Genomic DNA, 24,057 nt, shown 5'->3' with positions numbered 1-24,057 from the left:
GAGTCAGACAGCTTTGCTAAAATACCAGTAAAACAGAGTTTTCTTTCAGTGGTTTGTCAGGGGTTTTCTCCTGGATACTGTAGGATCTTTACGTCTTAGTATAAAGTCCCTCAACCCTTTGTAAATAAACCTGAACTGAACTGGGTGTGAATCGATGGAGCCGGTTTTAGTTAAATTTTTAAGAAAGGTTTTTAGCTTCACCACTGCACTTCACCAATTCCACCGACGCTCCGTTCTTGTGTTGTTTTGGGAAAATAATAATTGTAATAATTAACACTGCAAGCAAGCATTTTGCCCATAACAAAATAGGGAAGCAGGTGCTTCTTTTCAGCCCTGAGTAACGCCTGGAGTCATCCTCTCAGGACTCCAATAACCTCCAGTAAAAAGATGAGGTAGAAAGCCACCTGAGAGTCAAACTCAAGGAAGAAAAATGCTTGACAATCACATAGCTGCTGCTAGTTAACTTTATTGCTCTGCGCACAAGGTAATAACTGAATGTGATTCAGATGGATGAATTCATCAGCTCATCTCTTCTTTCTTCTGCCATGTCAGAATATATTTAAAAGGGTTTCTGTAAGAAAAATGACCTGAAACTTACCTGGCTGAAATTATACCTTTGCACAGAGCTCTAACATCTCGTTGAGCAGTATGTTGTATATTCAAACTGACTGAACCTTCAGAAAGTCTTGTACAAGAAGTATGTTTTTATGGAATTATTTCAAAGGTGAGTATTACGGTATACATTTTTACTTATTCCTTGACATATCTCAGTATCTACTGGACAGAATGGTAAAAAGCCATTCTTGGTTATAAGATGCTGTATTTTTTTTTTCTTTTGAGGTTTTGAGAGAAATGTTTCAATAATTGGAGTCTAGCTTGGCATTCAATCTGTCAAACACATTGAAGCCCCTCTAAGAATACATCACTTTTAATGTCCTCTGAATAGTTCCATTCATTATCAAATACCAGCAAAACTAATACAATTCCAGTGAATTTTGGCCAGGTTTTGTGTTTAGAGTTGAATAGAAAGCATAAGCATTGCAACATGCCTACTACGATGCTGAACCATTTATTTTCATTGAAGACAGGTTTTAAACTATACATCTTTCATTTTTAGCATTAGTAATTGATCATTTTTACCATCAGTGGAAGTATTTTAAATCTTGTAATGTTGCATGTTTAGCATTGGAAGAAACAAAAGGAAAAAAGGGAATCCTGCCCTTTTAACTGTAAATATGCTGAAATTCCCTATGTCACAAAAGTACCAGTTTCATCTTCTTGACAAGGACACAGAAAAAGTAGTTAAACATAGTTTAAAAAACTGCTGCAATGATGACAGTTGCAAACGAAGCCACTTTGCTTTGAGTGTGTGGGAGGATATGTGCCTACAGCTAAACAAGGGGAAATGACAAGTCAAAATGGCACTTTTTAAAGTCCTGGATCCTGCTATAGGCAGATTTTCAGATGCTACTAGAGTTATATTATGATTGGCTGTGGGTGGAGAAACGTGTGCAGGGGGAGCCGAGAAGGAAGGATGAGGGTCAAAGAGGTGAGAACGAGAAAACATAGGAGGTGGGGAAGAGGGAGCTGTGCAAATGAGGACAAAGAGAAAACAAGAAAGATCAAGACATAGAATATAGCATGCGGATAACATGATGAGAAAAACAAATGAAAATGGACTTTAAAGGAATAGACACGGCCAATCTGTACCACGCTGAACGCCGATGAGTATTGACAAACATCGACAAACACTGTTTGAACAGAGAATGCTTTCAAAATCAACATTAGACAATTAACAGCGCTCCAGAGAAGACAAAGAAATCTTCAATGTCCAAATTACCAGGTATGGATTAATGAAACTGCAGAACAATCCAGTGTGATGGAGGAACTCTCTGGACTTCTCAAATGTGCAAATACTGTGAACATGACAACATGACAAAATGCATTAGCAAAAAGGAACAAAGGTCAGGAAAAAACTACATAATGGTGCCAAAATTGATCCACATCATCTCTCGCAGCATTTGCACAAACTGTACTGTGCTTAATGATCATCTGATTGACAACAGAGTGGGAACATATTTTGTATCCGAACTCAGTGCATTCAGATTCAAAACTAAAATGTTCCAATGGAGGTCTGGTGCTGTATGTCTAAATATGTGACAATCAACAATCAACAGGCGATTACAGCTGCTCTATTATTATTTAGTAGTAGTAAAATGGTTGAAGTGCTTCCTCCTAAATTATCACACTGGTCACAAATATCACCTCTTCAACACCACCGAATCAAACCTCGCAAAGTGGCAGGCCTCAGCTGGTTGAACATGATTTGATTAGCTTTGCTAATATGAGCAGATTCTGGATTTTTATAACAAATGCTGTCATGATCTTTGTTACCATACAATCTTTTAAGAAGCTGAAGCAGTTAAAACATCTTTTTGCAGAGTCACAATGGTGACCTAATACACCCTTACAGACTTGATAGCTTTGATTTGGAGTCATATTTCTGTCTTTGTTACAAATAAATGCCCATTTTATCCTGTTTTAACTTCTACTAATTCCTGCAAACAAATGTTAGCCAACATTTATTAGGACAGTTTGCAAAATTCCTAGTTTGTAATAATTATTTGGAGGCTAACCACTAAAAAAAATCCCAACACTGTTAACAAAACGTTTTCCAGTTTGTTTCAGGAATTTTCGATTTCCCAGGTCTGTTTGTTGATCTTTTGCCATTTCAGTATACAGTGGAGGAAACAATCGTTTCATATCCTGTTGAATTTGTAAGTTTGGTTTGCAGATATCTCAGGAAGTATTTTGGTGCACAGAAATGCTCTAAATCCTACGTTTCTTGGTTGCTGTTCACATTGAAGCTTCACTTTAGTTTTGGGCTGATCCGCTACCTTTCTCATAACCATCTTCACGCTATGAAGCAATTTCTTGCGTGGAGCTCTTGATCGCAGGTGATTCACAATCATTTCTTCCATTTCTGAATAATCATACCAACAGCTGTCACCTCATCACGAAGCTTCTTGCTGATGTCTTGTAGCCCATTCTACGGATTGATTGTGATCTGTGTGTCACTTGGGCACACAGCAAATCTGTAGGAGCCAGAATTTTGCCTGGGTGGTCGGGGGATCAAATACTTCTTACACTCAATGAGATGAACAAATCAATTTGTAACTTTTAAATAATGTAATTTTTTCTGGATTTTTGGTTGTTATTCTGTCTCTCTACATTAAAATGAAACTGCTGTAAAAATGTATTTATAAGTGAACAAAGTCACAAATTCAGCAGGGTGTCACATAATTATTTCCCACAATGTATAGCGGCACAATAGTGTATATGGAACTGACAATAATGGTGGCCAAACACAGAGAGTTATGCAACAGCCAACTCTGGGACCTACCCATATCTACAACAGTTTATTAGATTGCTTCTAATATATTCAGGGACAAAATTGAAATTATTACTAAGAGAAAACACTCCAGGCTCTCTGATTCATTTCAGAGACCTTGTTAACAAGGATCTTGTTGACCCTGTGCTACTCTTGTCCATGCCAAAGGTTCTCTCCTGACAAATACATAATGAATGGACATGTAAGGTGCTTAATATTACAAATGTAGTACATTGTTAGTCTTTATATAAAAGGACTATTTAGGCTTTTGGATTTATTCTTGCATAGAAACAGATTTTTCTATTATTGTGACTGTCCACTGCAGGTGCACTTACACACACAGCAAGACAGGTTATGTGATTTCAGAAGCTTTTGCCAAACTTGAAGGACAAACAAGCATCACACTGTGAGGATGGCAGGGGAAAGAGTCAAGCACAGTTATTATTACACACACAAAGAGCGATGAAAGATGTGCATGCCTGTCCATTGGCAATGACAGTGTGAACCCCACCAGTATGCACGATTCTCCATCCCTTTCTCTCTCTCTGCACACAGGTGTAGAGAAAAACAGACAAATAGAAATAAATTCCTTTTTCATAAATAACTCCCAATGTCAAGTGGCTGCTCTCATTGCTATTCACTGAGTATCAAAGAGAAATGCTTATTTGTGTCCGGTAACAGTAATCACAGTGTGTTTTATCTTACCACCAGGAGTTCTCCTGAATGTCGAAGCTCCTCAGAGCAACAGTTATTTGTCAATGAAGAGAATACTTCATCTAAAATGCAGTGAATGCTTCTTATTCGGGAACATGAAAACAAGTTCTTGAAAAAGGATCTTCTTTCAAGGATGCTTTTATGTATGCCAATCAACCACAACATAGAAACCACTGAAAGCAGAAGTGAATAATAACATTGATCAATTTCTTACAATAAAATGCTCGTCATTCATTTGGATGTTATTCTGTCCAGTACCGCCCACGCTGTTGCAGATCAGCAGTGTAGCAATGGCACTTCCCAAAGGCAGTGGCCTCCCCAGCAGGGCGAGGCGCTTCATGAAACTACTACAACTGATCCAAACTGCCAAGATCTCAATCTGACTGCACATGCATTGGATGCTTGGTGAAAAACACGATCCGCAAAGGACCTACCCCGTAACCCACTGTGCCCATAGGATTTGTTGCCAATGTTCCAGTGCCAGACTCCACAGTACATCAGTCAGTCAGAGCTATGTCGATGGCATAAGGAAGACTTACACAATATTAGGCAGGTAGTTACATAAAAATAAATGTAAAAAGTGAGAGGGCTTTTTTAATCACCGATTAAAGCTAAACACTCATGTTAGCATTCTAAAATACTTGCAGTAACAATATTATTATGCTGATGCTTTTTACACCGGTCTTTGTCACTGTGCAGCAGGCTAGCATGTAAACATTAACAGCCCCTAAACACAAAGCACAGACTAGGCTGATTGGAAAGATTCTTCTAAAAACAAAACAAAAAAAACAAAACTGAAGAGAATGAAATTTTGACCTGACAATTCACATGTTATTGCATCGTTATAGAAAAGCCCACCTGCAGAGCAAAACAAGGCTTTCCTCTGCAGCCTGACAGTTATTTCAGATTTGTTTAGCCAAAATGCTGGATAGCTGTTAAATTGGATGCACTAACAAGCCACTTGGTTTGCTCACAAGCACAGAGTACGGAAAATAGTGCACACAGCTCCCCTAGTCCTGTTATAAAATGCCATCTCACATCAATCCTCCCCTTCCGCAGCAAGACAGGTTGTCAGTGTGTTGATCTTTTAAACTGACTTCGATTAGATTTATGCCATTTAATCTTATTGAAAATATTACCGCCTTTTCACTACAGCTCCAGAACTAGCTAATATTTGCTAATTAGCACTCACCATTGATTGGACAGTGAAGAGTTTTGCGTCATTCACCTCTCACGGCAGCTTTATTGGCCTATCCAAATCAAAAATAGAGATAGGAAACCAATGGTTAACATCATAGTGGCTACATCCATCTTTCATATGCAATCTATGATTGCACCAAGCATCAGTGTAACCCCCTACTCAATAAAGCAGTTGCCAAAGCAATTCATTTGAGCCCACAAATGGAGGCCTTGAAAAGGAAAGGTCAGGAGTTCATAAAAGACACGGGGATTGATCTTTAGAGAAAAAAATCTATATAAATGTTGGTAAGGCAATGGTTGTAAGGTAGGTGTTGAAATAGGAAAGAAATAAAAGAGAGTGATGCACTGTGCAAGCATTTCTCAATTGACTGAACATCATATCTAAAAGATTCAAGTCCGGTTTCCTATCAGATTTGAGTCTCTATGGAAACTTTCAAGATCTTCCCTTGAGTATTCTCTAAATGTTTGTGAATACAATCCAAGTTCATATTATATTAGGTAAAAAAAAAAAAAAAAAGTAGTCCCAACACCATAGCTGTACTTATTCATTCATATGAAATAAAATTAAAGAAAGGAAGCTCAAGGTCTTCAACTCCCATCTTAATAGCTTCAGTGGTCTTACAACAATGAATGTTAAGACATTAAGACAGGGTGTGTGAAGTAGGTTGAGACATTTTAGAGAAGCAGGTGGAAAAAAAGAAAAGAGAGTAAAGAGAGAAGAAATTAATAATGGATGTTACTCGTTTTAGTGTGACAGATTTAATAAAGATTAAGCTCCTTTCTGAATATTTTCATAATGAAGACGGGCTGAGCATGCTGAAAGTATTCTCTAAATGTTTCTGAATACAGAGCCTGCTCACACGACCTTAGTAGAAATAAGCTAAAGTAGTGCCGTGTTCATAGTTGCACTTACTCTTTAATACACAAAGAATAAGGTCTCATGGTGTTAAACTTACTTCTAAATAGTTTTAGTGAGCATACAGGGAAGAATAAACAGAGAATAAAGGTTGGAATGAAAAACACATCATACTGCTTTTATGAAATATGAAGGTGTGAAGAATAAGGCACACTAGCCTTGCAACATGACATAAATCTTCCACAGTGCGCTCCTTGGCCTGGAAAGTACTGAATATAATATTGAAATGGTTTGACACAGCAGAGAAAAGTGCTTTTTTCCTTTTATTGTATAGCCATCGCTTCAGCTATGAAGACAAATTATTAGGTCCAGTCAAGCACTTCTACTGTTATTGTAACTGGGTACGAGGGGGTGACGGTTCTTTGAATATTAGGAATTTTACATGTCTTCTTTATGGTGCATTCTTTCAGCATCCTTTCTTGTCAGATTCTTTCAGATTCCTTTGTCTCTCTCCCAGCGTTGGGAAGTGTTAACAGGCTCAAGGTAATGAAAGGCAGTAGCTAAAAAACACTTGACAATGCTGAATTGCATGTTACAATTAGAAACATATTAAAAACAGTGGGAGATGGAAAGGCAAGGCCAATATGAGTCTTGAATGTGAAGGAATATACTACAGGCTTCTGTGTATTTAAGCTTAAATAAAGGGCTGTCACAATAAAGTGTCATTTACTGTGGAGGAAGAATAGCTTTTCTGGAAGAGTATGAAAGGCTTCTTGCCCTATTGATTTTGTGTGATGTAGTATTTTGCTATAACCTACATCTGGTTCACTTATTTGACTATTATGCCCTTTTCTTGAACAACTCAACAATAGCAGGTGACTACATTTTTTGACAAGTCCTCCAACTTAAATATGGCAATATACAGTTTGTTTATGCTCTCCAGTTATCATTTGTCCAAACATGTCTTAAAAGATTCACTGGGCGATCATTTCTTTGGTTCTTGAAAGCCACGAAAGGATCAGATCAGCCAAAGAGTCACAGACGAAAGGAGACATGGTGATGTGGTAATAACAAATGCAAGGACTTACAGCTTACACCAAAAAAAATAATAATAATTTTTAGGTGTTTTATACTACAGGTGAACTCACACAGCAAGAAAAACTAGGAAAAAAACATTTGCAGGCCAGGGCAAGAGAAAACATTACACAAAGGTTTAAGGTAGCTTATTATTTAGACCAAGATACCAGACACCAAGGCCATTAAAACAAAAATGGAAAATACCAAAATATTGTGCATACAGATGTGCTTGATTTTTCTATTATGCTACAGTCACACTAGGAAAAACAGTGACTGGAGACAGCAGCCCAATGAAAATATTTGCCACGGGCCCTGGTCTGTGACCACTCACAGTCTGCTGTCTATCACCAGGTGACCTGCGCAGTCACATTGAGATTGAAAGTGGTTGTTCACAGGTGGAGAGTGTTGCACACTTTAAGAACCAGCTGGTTGTCACACAACTTGCAATTGTTTGCAAAGTGCAAAGAATTTCAATAAAATCCACAGTCCATCCCTGATTTTTTCTAGTTGCCATCAGTCTCGGTCCTATTTTTGCTCTAGTTTGACTGAGCTATTGATTAGTAAAAATATAAAGAAATTATTATTATTAATCTGCTTTTAGGAAGAGGAAGGTGACAAAATTAAAAGAAACAGCAGCACAGTAGCAGTGATGACTTTATTTCCAGTAGATCAACTTACTGCAGGCCTCGTTGTATGATTTCTTTATTTTGTTTTAAGCATTTAAAGTCAGAGGCAGAGAGCCCACATTTTTCCTTTTATAACCACCATTACAGGCCTTTGTGGGGGCTATTACAAATGTTCTATTTCTAACTACTGGACAAACAAAAATGTATTTCATGCTTGAATAAATGAAACTCTACTTAACAAAATTGGTTTAAAAATGCCTGTATTATAATTCTTGTCTTGGCTCAGAACAAAATCTCTGTGGAGGGTTGCCAAAAATTTCCTCCTCTCTTAGAGTATGTTTTCTTTTTTAAGCCAAATCAAGCTTAACAGCATCCCAGCTTGAAGTGGCTTTCTGATGTCACCAAAGAAAAAGTCAGAAAGACCAACCTGCACACAAAAAAAGCAGCTTCCTATTCTTCATAAGGCTACCAACTTAGTGAGGCTTATGATTCCCTGACAGGCCAGAAAGAGTCTCAGAAGAAAGGGAAACGTGTTCAAATCAAAGTGCAAAAGAGAGCAGGAAAGGGAAAATGAAAGTATAATTGTGGTTTGGTCTTTTTTGTATTTGCTTTTTTTTTAACCAAATAAACATCTTCAGAAAAACCGCTCCAGCGATGGAATTAAAACAAAACGATGACTCATACAAGAGTGTTTGAAATGCACAGGCAGAAGGTAAATGTTTGCGCGATGCATACAGCAATGTTTAGGTATACTGAGCACCGCACACATTAAACAGACTAGTTTCACAATCCCCCACAAACAACAAGCACTATCTATTATGCTCACTGCAGATTCAGCTAAGTAGGTATTTCTTAATTACACCTCACAGATAACTTCTCTTGTTATTGGGTTCAAACATCAAAAAGGAAAGATACCATCTGTAGACAGAAGCACTGCTTTAATCCACATTTTCTCTCTCCACACATACATGTACACAGGGAGAAAGAGATCAGCCTCTGCTAGCTTTTTCCTCACCTTGAAAATAAGATTAAAATGTTATCGGTTGTACCACCTGCACAGTGCTGCTCTGACTTCACAGATACAACACATCAAGCCTAATCCTGAGTGTAAGATATGTAACACACACAGGTCTGGGCACACAGATCAGCTAAAACGGTGCTTACAGACACTTGTTACCACGGATTGTTACTCTAATGGAGGGGTTTTCTTTGAGAGCACCTCTATATTACATTATTACATTAGAAGCAAGACAAGAGGATACGAAATCCTCAAAAAAAAAACAAAATCTCTGCCAAGGTCCTCGTTGCCACAATAAGTTTGGTGAAAGGATGACACCAAGTGTTCAATTAAGATACTGCAATATTGTTTAAAACCTTAATATCAGGGTTATTTTAAGGCTTTTTTTTAACTTAAACAGATACGATTAATGAATATTTAAATATGAATGTAGTCATCACTTATGATAAATCGTTTTTCAAAAGAAGCACTTTTCAAGACATTGGTAAAGAAGTCTTTGCATCTTGAAATATCAGATCATCGATCATTGTACAATTTTAAAACTAAGAAAGGATGCATCTACATTAAAACTGTTTCGTTACCGGAGGGAGGGTTCTTAGATCAAATGATTTGGGCCTATATTTATTAACAAGTTTTAAAGAACAACTTGGAACCATTTATTAACTTACTCTGCAGGCAGTAAACTCTTGTATTAAAAATTATCTGCTAAAAATTAATTAAATGGATGTTCTTCTTGATTATGGCAATCGCGACTTTTCTTACTTTATGATGTAATCAAGAGGGCAGCGCTGTTAACACATTCCCTCAACATGAAAGATCCCCGGTACAAGACTGGGAGGAGGCACAAATCCCCGAGAGCAGGCACAAATCCCTGGGAGGGTTGCATCAGGAAGAGCATCCAGCTTAAAACTCAGTGCCAAATCAAATATGTGGCTCCATCTGCTGCAGCAGCTCCTTACAAATAAGAGAGCAGTCATAAGCTTTTTCTTTATGATGTAATTTTCCTCATTAAAAACAAAATCTAAGCACTGATCAATAAACTTACATTTTTTAATGCAAAGTTGGCATAACGAGAGGTATAGCAAGAAAAGTTGCTGTTGCAGACATTAACTACTGCACCTTAACCAATTTTAGTGTCCTGTGGATATCTGTTTAAATTTGTAGTATTTTGCAAAGTATTTTTAGAGCTAGGCTTACCAGTTTGAATAAATGTTACAGCTGATAAATGTAGGCTCTGATCCATGGCTGACAAGTGCTTGTGTGTTCACAGGCACATTGCAGTTGACACAACACAATAATATGCATATTCACAGTCTTTTACTGACCAAATGTATCAACTGCCCTATCTTTGCACACGGTAAACGACACAACACATTCTTGTTTTTCATCCTTTAGTAACATTAAAACATTTTTATATGTTATTAGATTAACCTTTCTGGAATGCACAGTATTATTCAGGACAATCACTTTAAAAGATAAATATACAAAAAGAAGGCCTGCAAAGCCTCACACAGACTGTATTGCAACACAACATAGCTCTGTAGCATCTTAAAGAAATACACATATTTAAGTTGTCCTTTCATGATGTATGTTGGATCTCTATCAACATGCATCAAGGTGGATCCTCTGGTGGCGTTTGAGATTACATTTCTGGGTAAAGCGTTTGCCACAGGCCAAGCAGCAGTATGGTCTCTCTCCAGTGTGGACGCGACGGTGTGCTTTAAGGTTGCTCAGCTTGGTGAAACTCCGGCCACAGAGCGAACAGCAGAAAGGCCGCTCACCTGTGTGAGTCTGCAGGTGGGCCTTCAAGTTACTGGGGTGGGGGAAGCACTTCCCACACTGCCCACAGCGTAGGAGATGCCTTGGAGCGGCGTGAGACTGAGAGTCTGGATGGGTACCAGGACTGACGTGGTGAGAGTTTGCAGGATGGTGCTGGGACCTGTTGCTGACCCAGGAGTCTCCAGTTCGGTTAAGGGTTGATGTCTGTTTGTCACCCAGGTGAACTCGCTGGATTGAGGATACAGCAGGAGATGCTTTGGATGTGGAGGGAATTCTTTGAAGGTTATTTAAGTTTACAACTTGAGAGGGAGCTATAGACAGTGCCGCAGCGGTACTGTTCGAGAGAGTGTGAGACGGCTTTTTCATCGGTCGGTGGAGATGCTGTAAAGCGGCTTGCAATCTGAAACCTGAACCGGCTTTGGAATGTAGCTTCATAACCTCTTGCACAGCAGCTTTTTGAGAAATGTGGTTTAGTCTGTGTGCTTCTGAACTCACCTTGTGCTGCTTTACTGAACATGAAAAAGAGGACATACCTGAGTTTGTTATTTTCTTTTCTATATGCTCACCTTCCTCACATCCATCAGAATCAAGAATGACTTCCTTCTTGATAGTCAGGCCTAAAACATCACTGTTTTTTAGTCTTGCCTTAGGGGACCCTGAGGATGAAATTTTATCTCTGCCTGGGGTAACCTGAATGTCCGCTCTGACAGAATCAGACAGCTCATGTTCTCCTTTAGTTTTGACTGGATCACGTTCCGTTTCAGCTCCAAGTCTGGGATTCTGCAACAACTCAGCGCCTGTGACAGTCAAGCCAGCCCAACTGGTATCTATTTCCAAAGATGAAACACGCGGTCGATCTGTAGACGGGTGTTTTTCCTGCCTGTCTTCAGGAAAGCCATAACCCGAAGCTATCTGTGGGTCTTTCTTCATGACATTTCTCAATAATTCCTCACTGTTTTCTTCAGTCTGTTTGGGTTGTACCTGAACTGTTCCACTCTCGTTGTCTGATCCAGGTCCCTCTTCATCTAGAAAATAAGGATTTTTCTTTTAAATTAAGGAAATAAAAATTAATTAATTAAAAAATGCAACAATGTTATTGTTTCTTTCGGGCCTGAATCCCTTTTAGGTGCACTGAGGTAAAGTGGACAACAAAAATTCTATCTTCATTTTGGAGATAGGGACCAGTCACTTTAATGTCATCTGCTAAATTTGAAAAGCCATTTTATTCTAATTTACTTTACTGAATTTATTATACTAACGTGTTGTATTATATCCTACTATTTGCATTATATTCTATTGTACTTTATTAAGATTTTTACCTTATATTGGCTACTTTGTTTTATCATATTAGGCTTATTGAAGAAAAAAACCTAATCTTTTGTGTTCTAGGTTGTGTTTAATGTTTTGCATGGTGAAATAAAGGAATTTCCCAACTTTTCAGATGTTTAAAGTCTATTTGAGCGTATATTAGCATGCACATCATTGTAGGTACCATTAATGCTGGAAAAACACCAACTGTAATCCAGGCGACACCTTTCTGAGAAAATGTCTTGCTTAATTCAACATTCTTCATGTAAAAGAGTCTGAATGTTAAAGTGGCCTACCTGCAACACAAACCTGTCATGTACTGGGGTGGGGAGTTTGAACAACAACAAAGGATGTGGAAATTGCCTAGTGGTCACTGTTTGTCTGGCAATTAATTTTCCCCAGGAGCCACAGAGATAACAAAAAAAAATTATATAAATTTATTAATGTTGAGCAGAACTGAGTTGAGGTTAACAAGTCAAGCTCTCCTAAAGCAAAGAATAAATTATAAAACAATGTGTCAACCATAACACCTGCTTGAGGGGATAGGGAGCTATATCACGGCACATGGTAGGGTCGAGAGGGTATGTGTTTGTGCAATAAATAATGCTTAATGTTCCTTTACTATGGACAGACTGAAAGAAAGATAAGATCCTAACAATACGTACCACTACAGTTCCACCCTCCCATATGCACAGAGGAGCAAGATGGCTGACTAACTTCTTCCTCCTTCGTAGCAACAGCTGATCTCACATCCTTTTCTTCTGCTGCCTGAAGACATACAGTGCATGAAATACTGTGAATATCTACTGGTTCCATTTCACCAATTTTTAGAGCCATTATCGATACTGTTGTTTTTTTATACAACATTACAGCTCTTATAGCACTTGAAATGTGTCCAGAAGCACCCAATAAAATGCAGATACATAAAGAAGATGATGATTATTTAATGTCAGTACAACATAACTTTGCTCTGGTAGTCATTTAATCTGGCTCACCTCTGGCTCCCTTTCAGGGCTCTGTGCAGCTGTAGCACTGTCTGCCTCTGGTAGCGACTCTGATGTGTCTTCTAGTCTGCAGCTTGCTGTCCATCTTTCAAAAGAGTCACTCTCTGTCTTCACACTAACTTGTTCTTTAAAAAAAAAAAAAAAAAAAAACAGAAACACAACAGTGTTTACAATATTTAGGGCATCCCATGACCTATATAAAATTCATTTTACATCTGTTTCTTCTTACCTTCCTGATGGTTTTTAGGCCTTTTTTCTGCAGTGTCAGTGGACAGTTCCACACCATGCCTTGCACAGTGCACGCCCCTTCCAGTCTTTCCTCCTTCTTTCCCTGCTTGATCCTTGAATTTGCTCTCAATCCACTGCAGCTGCATCCTCAGGGACTCTATCTCCTGGCTCCTGCGCTTCACCTCCACCAAAAACACATCTTCCACCAACCTGGTCACCTCAAACATGGCTGTCTTCACTACAGCCTCCATCACATCTGAAAGCTGGGTCTGAAAGGTGACTATGAGGGTGTCCAGGTCCGACATGGTGCACTCTATCAGCCTCCCTTGTCTTAGCTGTTACTCACGGGGCTTATGTGCTTTAGTGAATGAATGCAAAGGAGAATGACGTTTGATGTTTTATTAAATGGTGTATTGTGAAAATCCTGCTACATGTTGTAAGCTGAAGGCCATAACCGCAGAGTAATTTCTATTCAACAATACACCAATTTTCCGCTGTCGGTATTCCTCGTGAGGAGGGATAAGCTTTTATTAATAACATTATTAATGGTAAAAAGCAGCCTAACGCGATGTTTACTGATATGAGACGTCGATTTGAACTGTCAGCTAGCCAGCTAATATTTAGCTGTAGCATTCGTGTGATATCGTGTCCGGTACGAGTGCTACAGACACTTGTAAACGGGAGTGAAATCTTAATTGTCGAGATGTTTCACGCGTGGGTTTTTGCTTTCGATTGTAACAGCTGTTAAAGGAATTAAATTGCGTTGAACGGAGCTAGCTACTCATCACTCGCCTGTGGTCCTTGTTTTTGCTCGTGGCGTCACGCACAACGCAGTACGGTGGCCTCGACTGGAGACGAGTAAAAAACGAAACGCGTTTTACTAAAGTGAAACCATCAGGCTGCACCTGGCAGTCAGTTTTAACTTGCGATTTGCGGACATTTTTTTTTTTCATATTTTCTTTCCGGCCGACTGGACAGCGTTGTGAAGAAGATTGTAAATTTTGGACTTTTCATACTACATGAAAGTAATTAAGTATTAGATAATTAAATGACAGAAAATCTCCTATTTTTTTACTGTCTACTACAGAATTTATGGGCAGTTAGAACTAACAGAACTTATTCTTTTGCACATTATTTCTTTCTTTTACTAAAAAACTATTAGTTTTGTCGTAGTTTTTCTATCATGTAGAAAAACTAAGTTTTCTTCCACTTTTTTTTTTATCTTGAGAATTAAATATGTAGCTAAACTTCTTTACACAAACAGAAGAGGCAGTGGTTTTTCCCACTTGCCTGCTTTAGGCCTTTCCCTGAGTCCAGACCTTAAATTAAATCTACTTCACTGAGTTTACAGTTCTGTCTCATATCCCCACAACAAACCTTTGAGCCTCAGAAAATTAACTTCCAGCATTCTTGTGAGGATAGTATGCACCAATTTTTACCACCACAAGGTGGTGGAAATGTCTTTAAGGAAAATGCTAGTGTACATAATACTAATAATAATATTACTTCTTTTAACAGCAAAATAAAAACATTAGGTAAACAAATGAAATCGTAACTATAAAATGAATCAAAGTAATTTGATTGTACTCTTTCTATTCCTTTAAAAAAATATTTAAATGTATCAGGCCCTAGATTTCATTAGGCAATAAACAGACAACATGACTTTTAAACTATAAAAACAGTGCCTCTGAATTTGTTTTGAGAACACAGGCTCCTAATAGACATGGGACCAAGACTATTCAGCTGCTGTCTAGATCACAGTGCTGTTTGGTGTGTGTGGTAGGGATGGTTACATTTACCATAAAAGATTCATCAGTTGTATGAATTCATATTTCATGAGCAAACAAAACTGACTGTTGAAGAAAAAAGCCCCTGTTAAAAAAGTATTATTCTGACATCTCTGCTTCTTTTTTGCGCTTCATGAAGGCAACAAATGTGTGTATTTTAAATATTGGGCAGAACATCTTCTTTGAGTCTGTATCTATCAGCTGTCACTTGTTTTATTTGTATGGCTCTTTATTATATACAAACATTTACAAAAAAATCTTATTTTGTCATAAAGGATTCTCTTTAGTAGCTAACTGGAATATGTTCACCCACACAGACCTGGACCAGTACACCTCATCTGTACTGGATTACATCTCCAAAACCACAGACAGTGTCACCACCCAGAAACGGATCACCATGTACCCCAACCAGAAGCCTTGGATGAACCGGGATGTTCGTCTCCTCCTGAAGGCCCGCAACACCGCCTTAAGGTCAGGAGATGCACACGCCTACAGTACAGCCAGGGCTAATCTAAAGAAGGGCATCAAAAAAGCCAAACACCATTACAAAAAGAAGGTAGAAGAACACTTCTCCAACTCCAACCCCCGACGCATGTGGCAAGGACTCCAGACCATCACAGACTACAGGACCACCAAACCCTCCCCCGCATCCTCTGATGTCTCCTTCCTCAACGAGCTCAACAACTTTTATGCTCGTTTTGAGCGAGGGAACCCCACAACCACAACCAAAGCAGACGTGACGCCAGACCACCAACCTCTGACTCTCTCCCCCACCGATGTAGGAGCGGTGCTGAGCAGGATCAATGTCCACAAGGCTGCAGGTCCTGATGGCATCCCCGGGCGTGTTCTCAGAGCGTGTTCTGGGGAGCTTGCAGGAGTGCTGACAGACATATTCAACCTGTCCTTGGCCCACGCTGTGGTACCGGCCTGCTTCAAATCCACCTCCATCGTCCCGATACCCAAAAACTCCAACCCATCTTGCCTCAATGACTACTGCCCACTAGCACTCACTCCCATCATCACTAAGTGCTTAGAGCAGCTGGTCCTAGCACACTTCAAATCCTGTCTCCCCCCCACCCTGGACCCCCACCAATTCGCATACCGCCAGAACAGGAGCACAGAGGATGCAGTCTCCATCGCATTGCACTCTGTCCTCGCACACCTGGACAACAACAACACCTACGCCAGAGTGCTGTTTATAGACTTCAGTTCAGCGTTCAATACAGTCCACCCCTCGCAACTCATCAGGAAACTGACAGACCTGGGCATCAGTTCCCTCATCTGCAAATGGTTACTGGACTTCCTGACCAACCGCCCCCAACATGTCCGGCTGGATAACCGCTGCTCATCTACCATCACAATGAACACCGGTGTACCACAAGGCTGTGTGATGAGCCCTTTCCTCTACTCCCTCTTCACCCACGACTGCAGACCTACTGATGGTTCCAACACCATCATTAAGTTTGCAGATGACACTACGGTGATTGGCCTCATCAGTGACAACGATGAGGCCGCCTACAGGGAGGAGGTGGATCGTCTGGCTGAGTGGTGCGACACAAACAACCTGCTGCTTAACACCGAGAAGACCAAGGAGCTCATCGTGGACTACAGGAGGAATGCTGACCCACATCCACCCATCCACATTAAGGGGACGGCTGTGGAGCGTGTGAGCAGCTTCAAGTTCCTGGGAGTCCACATCTCCGAGGATCTCACCTGGACGACCAACTGCTCCAAGGTTGTCAAGAAGGCTCACCAGCGCCTCTTCTTCTTGAGGACTCTGAGGAAGAACCACCTGTCCTCAGACATCCTGGTGAACTTCTATCGTTGCACCATCGAGAGCATCCTGACCAACTGTATAACAGTCTGGTACAGGAACTGCTCTGCCTCGGACCGGAAGGCGTTACAGAGGGTCGTGAAAACTGCCCAGCGCATCGCCGGAGCACCACTTCCTGCCATAAAAGACATCTACAGGAAGCGGTGTCTGAAAAGGGCTGGGAAAATCATCAGAGACCCCAGTCACCCATCACATGGACTCTTCACCCTCCTGCCCTCTGGGAGGCGCCACAGGAGCCTCCGGACTAAGACCACCAGGTACCGGAACAGCTTCTTCCCCACAGCTGTCAGACTCCTGAACTCTGCCTCCTGACATCTGACCCACGTTAACACATGGACTGAACATACACACACCCACAATGGACAACTGTACCCTCAAACACACAATAATAACATGGACTGAACCACCACTCACAACCACTAGCACTTTATATAGCCTCTGTAGAAACTATCTACATCCTCACTTATCTTAACTGCACTACTGTATAGCTCTGTGTAAATAATCATTCTGTACATTCGATCATTTTTAATCCTACAACTGTTTACAACTTGCATAGTTCCCATTTCTGTATAACTGTATATCTCAGATTTCTGTAAAGTTATTTATTTCATATTCTGTATAGTTTTTCATATTTATATCCTGTTCATAGCCTGTACATAGCTTGTACTCACTACAGCCTGTACATACTTATAATTATAGAATATTCACAACATACTTCATACCGTGTACATTATAACATACCATAATAGACCCATTTCTGTAATATACTCACATATCTATATTATTGCTAATATATATTGTAATATATCTATATCACTAAAGCACTTCTGGATGGATGCAAACTGCATTTCGTTGCCCTGTACCTGTGCATGTGCAATGACAATAAAGTTGAATTCTAATTCTAATTCTAATTCTAATTTAGACAAAAGTTAAAAAACACACACACACACAGTTGTTGCATCTTGTGTTTTTCCTGAGTCAACCTTTTCTCTTTACTCTTGTAAATCTAGAAGCTCTTATTGACTTTTCCAATCAATACCAGATCTTACAACATCAAATAAAGCATTTGAAGAAGCTGAGGTCAGACTTATGCTAGGCTCAGTCTACAAACTACAGATGTTTATATAATTTCTTGCTCCACACAGATGGTGAATTGACCAAGAAACACAACAAAGTACACAGATATCCATCCATCTCTTCGACTTAGCCTTTCCTGGGTCGAGCGGGGGGGCCCTATCCCAGCTGTCTAAAGGCAAGAGGCAGGGTACACCCTGGACAGGTCGCAGGGCTAGCACATAGACCAGTGGTTCTCAAAGTGTGTGGCAGGTGGGGCACAAGTTACCTGGCAGAAAAGTTATGTGGAACTAATGATTAACATCGGGATCACTTTCATGGCGGTACAAAGAAATTCGCAGCAGTTACATAAATAATATGCGCATCCGCTGAAAAGCTGCAGCCGTTTGTGTAAGTTGATAGTCGCAATAAAGAAGTGTACTGAAAACTGCGAATATGTGGTCAGGTCAAACCCAGAATTGGGGCAAAAAAAGACCTGACCGCGTTTGCACTTTTCAGTACACTTCTTTATTGTGGCTGTCAACTTACACATGCAGCTGCAGCTTTTCAGCTACAGCCTACACACATCAACAACAACAGGACCTAGTTCAAGCCGGCGAGACGTGATTGGGGATGCCGCTCAGGTGCGTCCGCCTCCCCCACAGACCATGCCCCACCACAGCTCTGCAGTCAAAAACAGGCTCACTGCAGCCACTAAGTGAATAGTACTAAACTCACACTAAATTATATATACCCTTCATTTCTGTTCACAAGTTTCTGGATTTGTTTGTTTTTTTAATAAAAAGTGTTTTAAGACTAAGACTGAACTGTATTTTTCCATGTTTGGCAATGTTCAAATTCTGTTTAACTGGTTGCTTTTTTGAAGAAGTGTTGCAGAGTAATGAAGTAGTGTAGTGACAAAAGTTACAAATAGTTGTTTGAAATGAAAGTTGTTTGTTTAAAGCAAAAATAACTGAAGGATTCATTGTGCAGCTAGGCTTTTCTTTCTTTCTTGTGTTTAGAGGGGGCGTGTCATGTGGGGAATGATGTAAAATGTTTGAGAACCACTGACATAGACAGCCATTCTGACTCACATTCACGCCATGGGCAATTTAAAGTTTCCAATTAACCTATCTCCACTATCTGCATGCCTTTGGACTATGGAAGGAAGCTAGAGTAGAACCCACGCAAACACATGCAAACTCCACACAGAAAGACCCCTGCTGATGGTGGAATTGAACTAAGTACCTTCTTGGTGGGAGGCAACAGTGAAAATCAAAACATTACTCCATTACTACCTGGGTGACGTCATTAGGAAGTATGTGCCAAGAACTAACTTCAGGAAACAAGAATATAAACAGACGATGGCATCTAAAGCCAGTTTTATTTTCAATCAGCTGAGTAATCACAAAGATATTGTTGGTCAAGTTCTTCAGTTATACTCCAAGGCAGTATATTTTTAATGAGTATAAAATATGCAGCAGTAACTGATTACAAATGAGACTTGTTTAACTGAATGTGATAGACCTTATCTATCCATCACAGGCTCATTAATATAAATATTCACTTAAACCTTCAGATAGCACAAATAATATTAAATAATTTGATACTTCTTCTCCCAAGGAATTATAGATCTGTCATGTGCTTGCGTTGATGGGATTTCAGATGATCCAGGCGTTTGAAGCTGAGACCGCAAACAGTGCAGCAGTATGGTCTTTCCCCTGTGTGGGTACGCTGGTGAACCTTCAATATGTCTGCTCTTGTGAAGCTCTTGTCACACATGGTGCACCGATGAGGTTTTTCCTGTGTGTGAATTCTCTGGTGCAACTTAAGATTCCATAGACGGCTGAACTTATTCCCACATACTGTGCAGCAATATGGCTTGTCCCCTACTTGACCACATTTGTGTGCCTTTAGGTCAGAAAATGAAGGAAAACCTTTACCACAATGGCTGCAGAGGTGAACCCCTTGCCCTAAATGAGTCCTTTGGTGGACTTTAAGGTTACAAGCTTGAGTAAAGGTCTTTCCACACTGGTTGCAGGAGTATGGGGGCACTTGTCCAGTGCCTTTGTGTGTGTGTTTGTGAGCCTTGAGGGAAGCAGAATCCGGAAAGGACATGGAGCACTGGTTACAAGTGTATCTCCTTGCTCCTCTCACTGTTGCCTGAGGTTGCATCTGTTGTCCCACGTTTAAGGTATCGCTGTACGTATCTGAAGGCTCATACATATCCTCAGTGCTGTCTAGAGAAGGGCCAATACGAATACCCTGGCCGCGGAAGCTGAATCTACTACCTGAATCACTGGACACTTGTTCAGGGTACAAGACATTTGTGTCCTGCAGATACCCCTCCTCATTAATTAGTAAACAGCTGAACTCTCCACTTACATCAATGTTAGTCCTAGAGGGGGAACCTGAGGGTGAACCTTCCTGATCCTTTCTATTCCGCTGAGTGCCTGTTTGGTAAGTTTGATGATCAGCTCCTTCTGGTGTTACCACATCCTCATCATAATGGCCCACATAACTCAGATCTTTGCCCAGGTGCGATGGTGAATGTATCCCATCAAAATTACCCATGTCTATCATTCCAGTGTCTCCATATCCAGACTTGTCAATGCCATCTAAGTCTTCCATGCCGTACCTGTTTGGGAACAGAGGTTCAGTCGGTTCACCCGAGTGTCCATCATTGTTTGATTCTGCTCTCTGCTCAAATCCAGTTTCCCAATTTACTTGGCACTTTGGGATCTTTTGGTCATTAAAACATTTACTGGGTCCTGGAAGAGCTGACACATCTGCTTCTGAAACACGAGTAGTGAGAAAAAGTTAAAATAGCCTCACTGCATTCAATATACACCATACATTGTGTTGTCTCTATTTGTACAGCACTTGAAAAATTAACGAGAAATTAATTTGTTAAATTTTCTGCATGTACTTGCACAGAGACTTACCATCTAAGCTGATGTGCCACCCTTGCGACTCATCATTTTCTGGTTGGATCTGAAGAGCTTCTTCCTTGAACAGTCCAGTGCCTTGAATACCTGATGACTGGGGAAAAAAAGTGGAAAGGCAACATTAATCCATCAGGTTTTACCTTAGTTGCCTTAAGTAGAACCCTAACTTTGGCAAGCAGATCTAACGTAATGCTTAAGGGTTTTTCAAACAAAAAATAATTAAAATACTTAAAAATATTACATGGATGCTGTGTAATGTGCACAGTCAGTTCCCATACCCCCACAATTTTTAACAATATAAATGATTCAATTTTCATGGTGCATGGCTCACCAAGAGAACATTAGTGAACATGTCTCCCCCTCACCCCCCCCAAAAAAATAAAAAAATAAATAAATAAATAAAAATCACATTTCGTCAGTTTACCCATACCACAAATGTTTCCTTGGTTTATCACACTCCCTGCAGTGGCTCTATACCCCATAATATGAGACTAAGTGGCTTAAACACACATTTTATACACTTTTGTTTTGTAAATTTATAAAGCTGTATAATGTAATAAAACTATCATACCTGCGTTGCTTTTGTGGCACTTTGGCGCTCTATTTTTTCCTCTCCTTCCTTCTCATGGCTCAGTGTACATCCATCAGCTCCCTGGGAACTATTTATTTCTTCATGAAGCACAATCTCCTGTTTCAGGCTTTTCTCTGAAAATAATAGAATTTCAAAGATTTAGAAAACAAAATAAGGCAAAGGTCAGTTGACTTATATAATGTCAAGAAGATTGCCTCTGAGCTCTAGCAATCTTCTTTAAGCAGCAAAAAAGGAAACAATTTTTGGTGATTAGTAAAAATCATAATTAACAGTGGGTGATCAGAATCTCTTTATTTTCCCCAGTATGTTTAACTTAGGGTTACAAATCCAAAAGCCAAAAGGAGAAATATGTGAATATGTGGCTATGAACATAGTCAAAAGAAACATGATTATGTTTCTCTTAAAACCCACAAGAAATAGAATTATAGATTTCTTCTTTGGGGGAAGAGATGTAGCAGTATATTACAAAGTTGTACAGACAAAGTTCAAAGTATTTTAAATTAACTTTTTTCCGCATTCTGGTGCTTGATTTGAACTTAAGCACGTTGTCTTGACCATGTCTGCATGCCTAAATGCATGGAGTTGCTGCTATGTGATTGGCTCTATATTATTTGTGTTAATGAACAGCTGAACTGGAGTAACTAATGAAGCAGCCAGAAAGTGTTTATTCATTTGTGATCAAATTCTCCAACCTGGCTTCATAAGTACTAGTTACACAAGTAAGATATGCAGAAGTCAGGCACCACAGTGTGAGTAATGCAGATTAAAGAATATGTAATGCAAGTTTATGCACTGGAAGTACCTTTATTTCCAGGCAAAATTTTAAAACAACCACAAAGTGTTTAAAATGTATTCTGTGTATGCTGCATTTATACAGCTGTGGCCTGAGGTAGTGTAGTCCAACCCCAAATACTTAAATAATCACATTTCTTAAAATATTTGCAATATTTATACACCTAGTTTTGTTTGTAATGGAATTGTTAATGTAATGTTAATTCTAATGAAAGGTTAACTCTTCATTAGCCTTAAGAAAATAAATACAGGTAAAACATGGACGACTAACCCTAGAAAGACCCACCTGAGGTTCTGGGTTGGTTCTCACTGGATATCCCGACTTTTCCACAGTCAATGCATCTCCCTCTCCAGTCTCCCTCTCGTTCTTTGCGACGAGTCTCCGACCACTTCAGTCGTCTCTTTAAGGACTCAACCTGCTCCCGGCACCGCGTTACCTCTTCCAAAAAACTGTCCTCCACCAACCGGGTGATCTCATACATAGCAGCCTTGAACACCGTCTCCATGACGCCAGAAAGCTGTGACTGAAACGTTAGTATAGTCTCCGCCATTATAACTGCGCTGTGGCTTAAAGTCTTTTTAATAAACGGAAAAGGAGGAGAAAAAATGACTGGCAATTCAAAGCCTGTTGTTGTTGACTGGCTACAGCTAAAGTCGGTGTCTCTAAGGTAGATGTGTCCGTTTCTTACACGTGCTTTTTGTGTAGTTAATGATTTATGGATTGTATCGGTTGTCCGAGTTTACAGCTTGGTTGCTTTCATGAACCCTGCTGTTTAAACAAAGTGTCATGCTAACGTTAGCTGCAACTAGCTCGCTCCATTAGTTCTGATTTATGTTTAACGGATTCTGGACACTATTTAATTTGAAAAAAACACAAGCTCGCTTGAGATTTTTGACATAAATGATCGCATTCTTTACATATCGTGTATTTAGAACTCAGGCTTAGTAGAAAAAGTAATTCCGTAGCTTAGCTTTACTCTTGCGTTATGACATTTCTCCCGATTCCGTAAACAACGACACTTCCGGTATCTAAATACGGGTCGTCGATTGGAACAATTTTCATGCTACGGAAGAAAGAAAAGAGAACTGGTTCCAGTGGGAAACGTGCTTAAAGAGCACTAAATGACAAGGGTGGAGAAGTATTGTCATATTAGGATACTGTTCCATAAATAAACAGTTTCACATCCAAATCAAACCTTTTTGTTGCTTCAGTTAAATCCCATTTTGCATCTTAAAGTTCACCTCTTTCACTTATGAGACAGGAAGTGAAACGTGTTTTCTCCGTGTAACGTGTGTGCTTTTTGTGTCATTTTTTAGACAACAAGTAGATTAAAAAGATAACTGTTTTAGCATATGAGCACGTGTTATGTGGGGCACAACCAGCCCATGAAAGGGTTCAGTTTGGCTTGATGAAAGGCAAAATTTGAAAATTGCAGTGCAGTCATTAATAAATAATTTTATTAATGTCAAAACGAGCGATAGTAACTACAGAGATGGTTCCTTAAACTAGTCAAAGAGGACATGCAGAGGCTGTGTGTGACAGAAGAGGATGCTACAGATACGATGAGATGGAGTCTAAGTAATGACTTATTTGGAAAATATTCTTTACGATTTTAAAGATCAGTTCATTCACTTTTGGAGGAAGAGGAGTAAGTAAAAGTCGGTAAATCAATAAATAAAAGTAAATAAAAAAGCACATGGAATAAATTAAAGTTATGCATGAACTAAAACAAGTTCGACACCCCGGATATCTTAAAGTTCCGATTAATCCTCCAATCCAGACGGTGGCGGTAATGCTCTTAAAAGCTGTTTACCAACTGCGGTTAAAGCAAAATCGACGAACAAGAAAG

General features: G+C 39.7%; 1 protein-coding gene across 1 annotated transcript; it reads right to left on the bottom strand.

The window, feature by feature from the left end:
* Nucleotides 1-7,408: 7,408 nt before the first annotated feature.
* On the bottom strand, nucleotides 7,409-23,713 carry LOC308395972 (uncharacterized protein). The gene is made up of 8 exons (XM_080881033.1): nucleotides 22,494-23,713; nucleotides 21,395-21,528; nucleotides 20,821-20,917; nucleotides 19,517-20,670; nucleotides 13,203-13,536; nucleotides 12,965-13,098; nucleotides 12,635-12,737; nucleotides 7,409-11,686 (listed from the first exon to the last, which is right to left on the bottom strand). The coding sequence occupies exons 1-8, from the start codon at nucleotides 22,756-22,758 to the stop codon at nucleotides 10,485-10,487; spliced, it is 3,423 nt and encodes a 1,140-aa protein (XP_080737159.1). The 5' UTR covers nucleotides 22,759-23,713; the 3' UTR covers nucleotides 7,409-10,484.
* Between the last annotated feature and the right edge of the window lie 344 nt (nucleotides 23,714-24,057).

Source organism: Rhamphochromis sp. 'chilingali' (assembly GCF_963969265.1).
Source record: "Rhamphochromis sp. 'chilingali' genome assembly, chromosome: 4".
In the NCBI taxonomy this organism is placed as follows: Eukaryota; Metazoa; Chordata; class Actinopteri; order Cichliformes; family Cichlidae; genus Rhamphochromis; species Rhamphochromis sp. 'chilingali'.
Note: the sequence above shows the minus strand (reverse complement) of the source record. Positions and strands in the feature narration are given on the sequence as shown.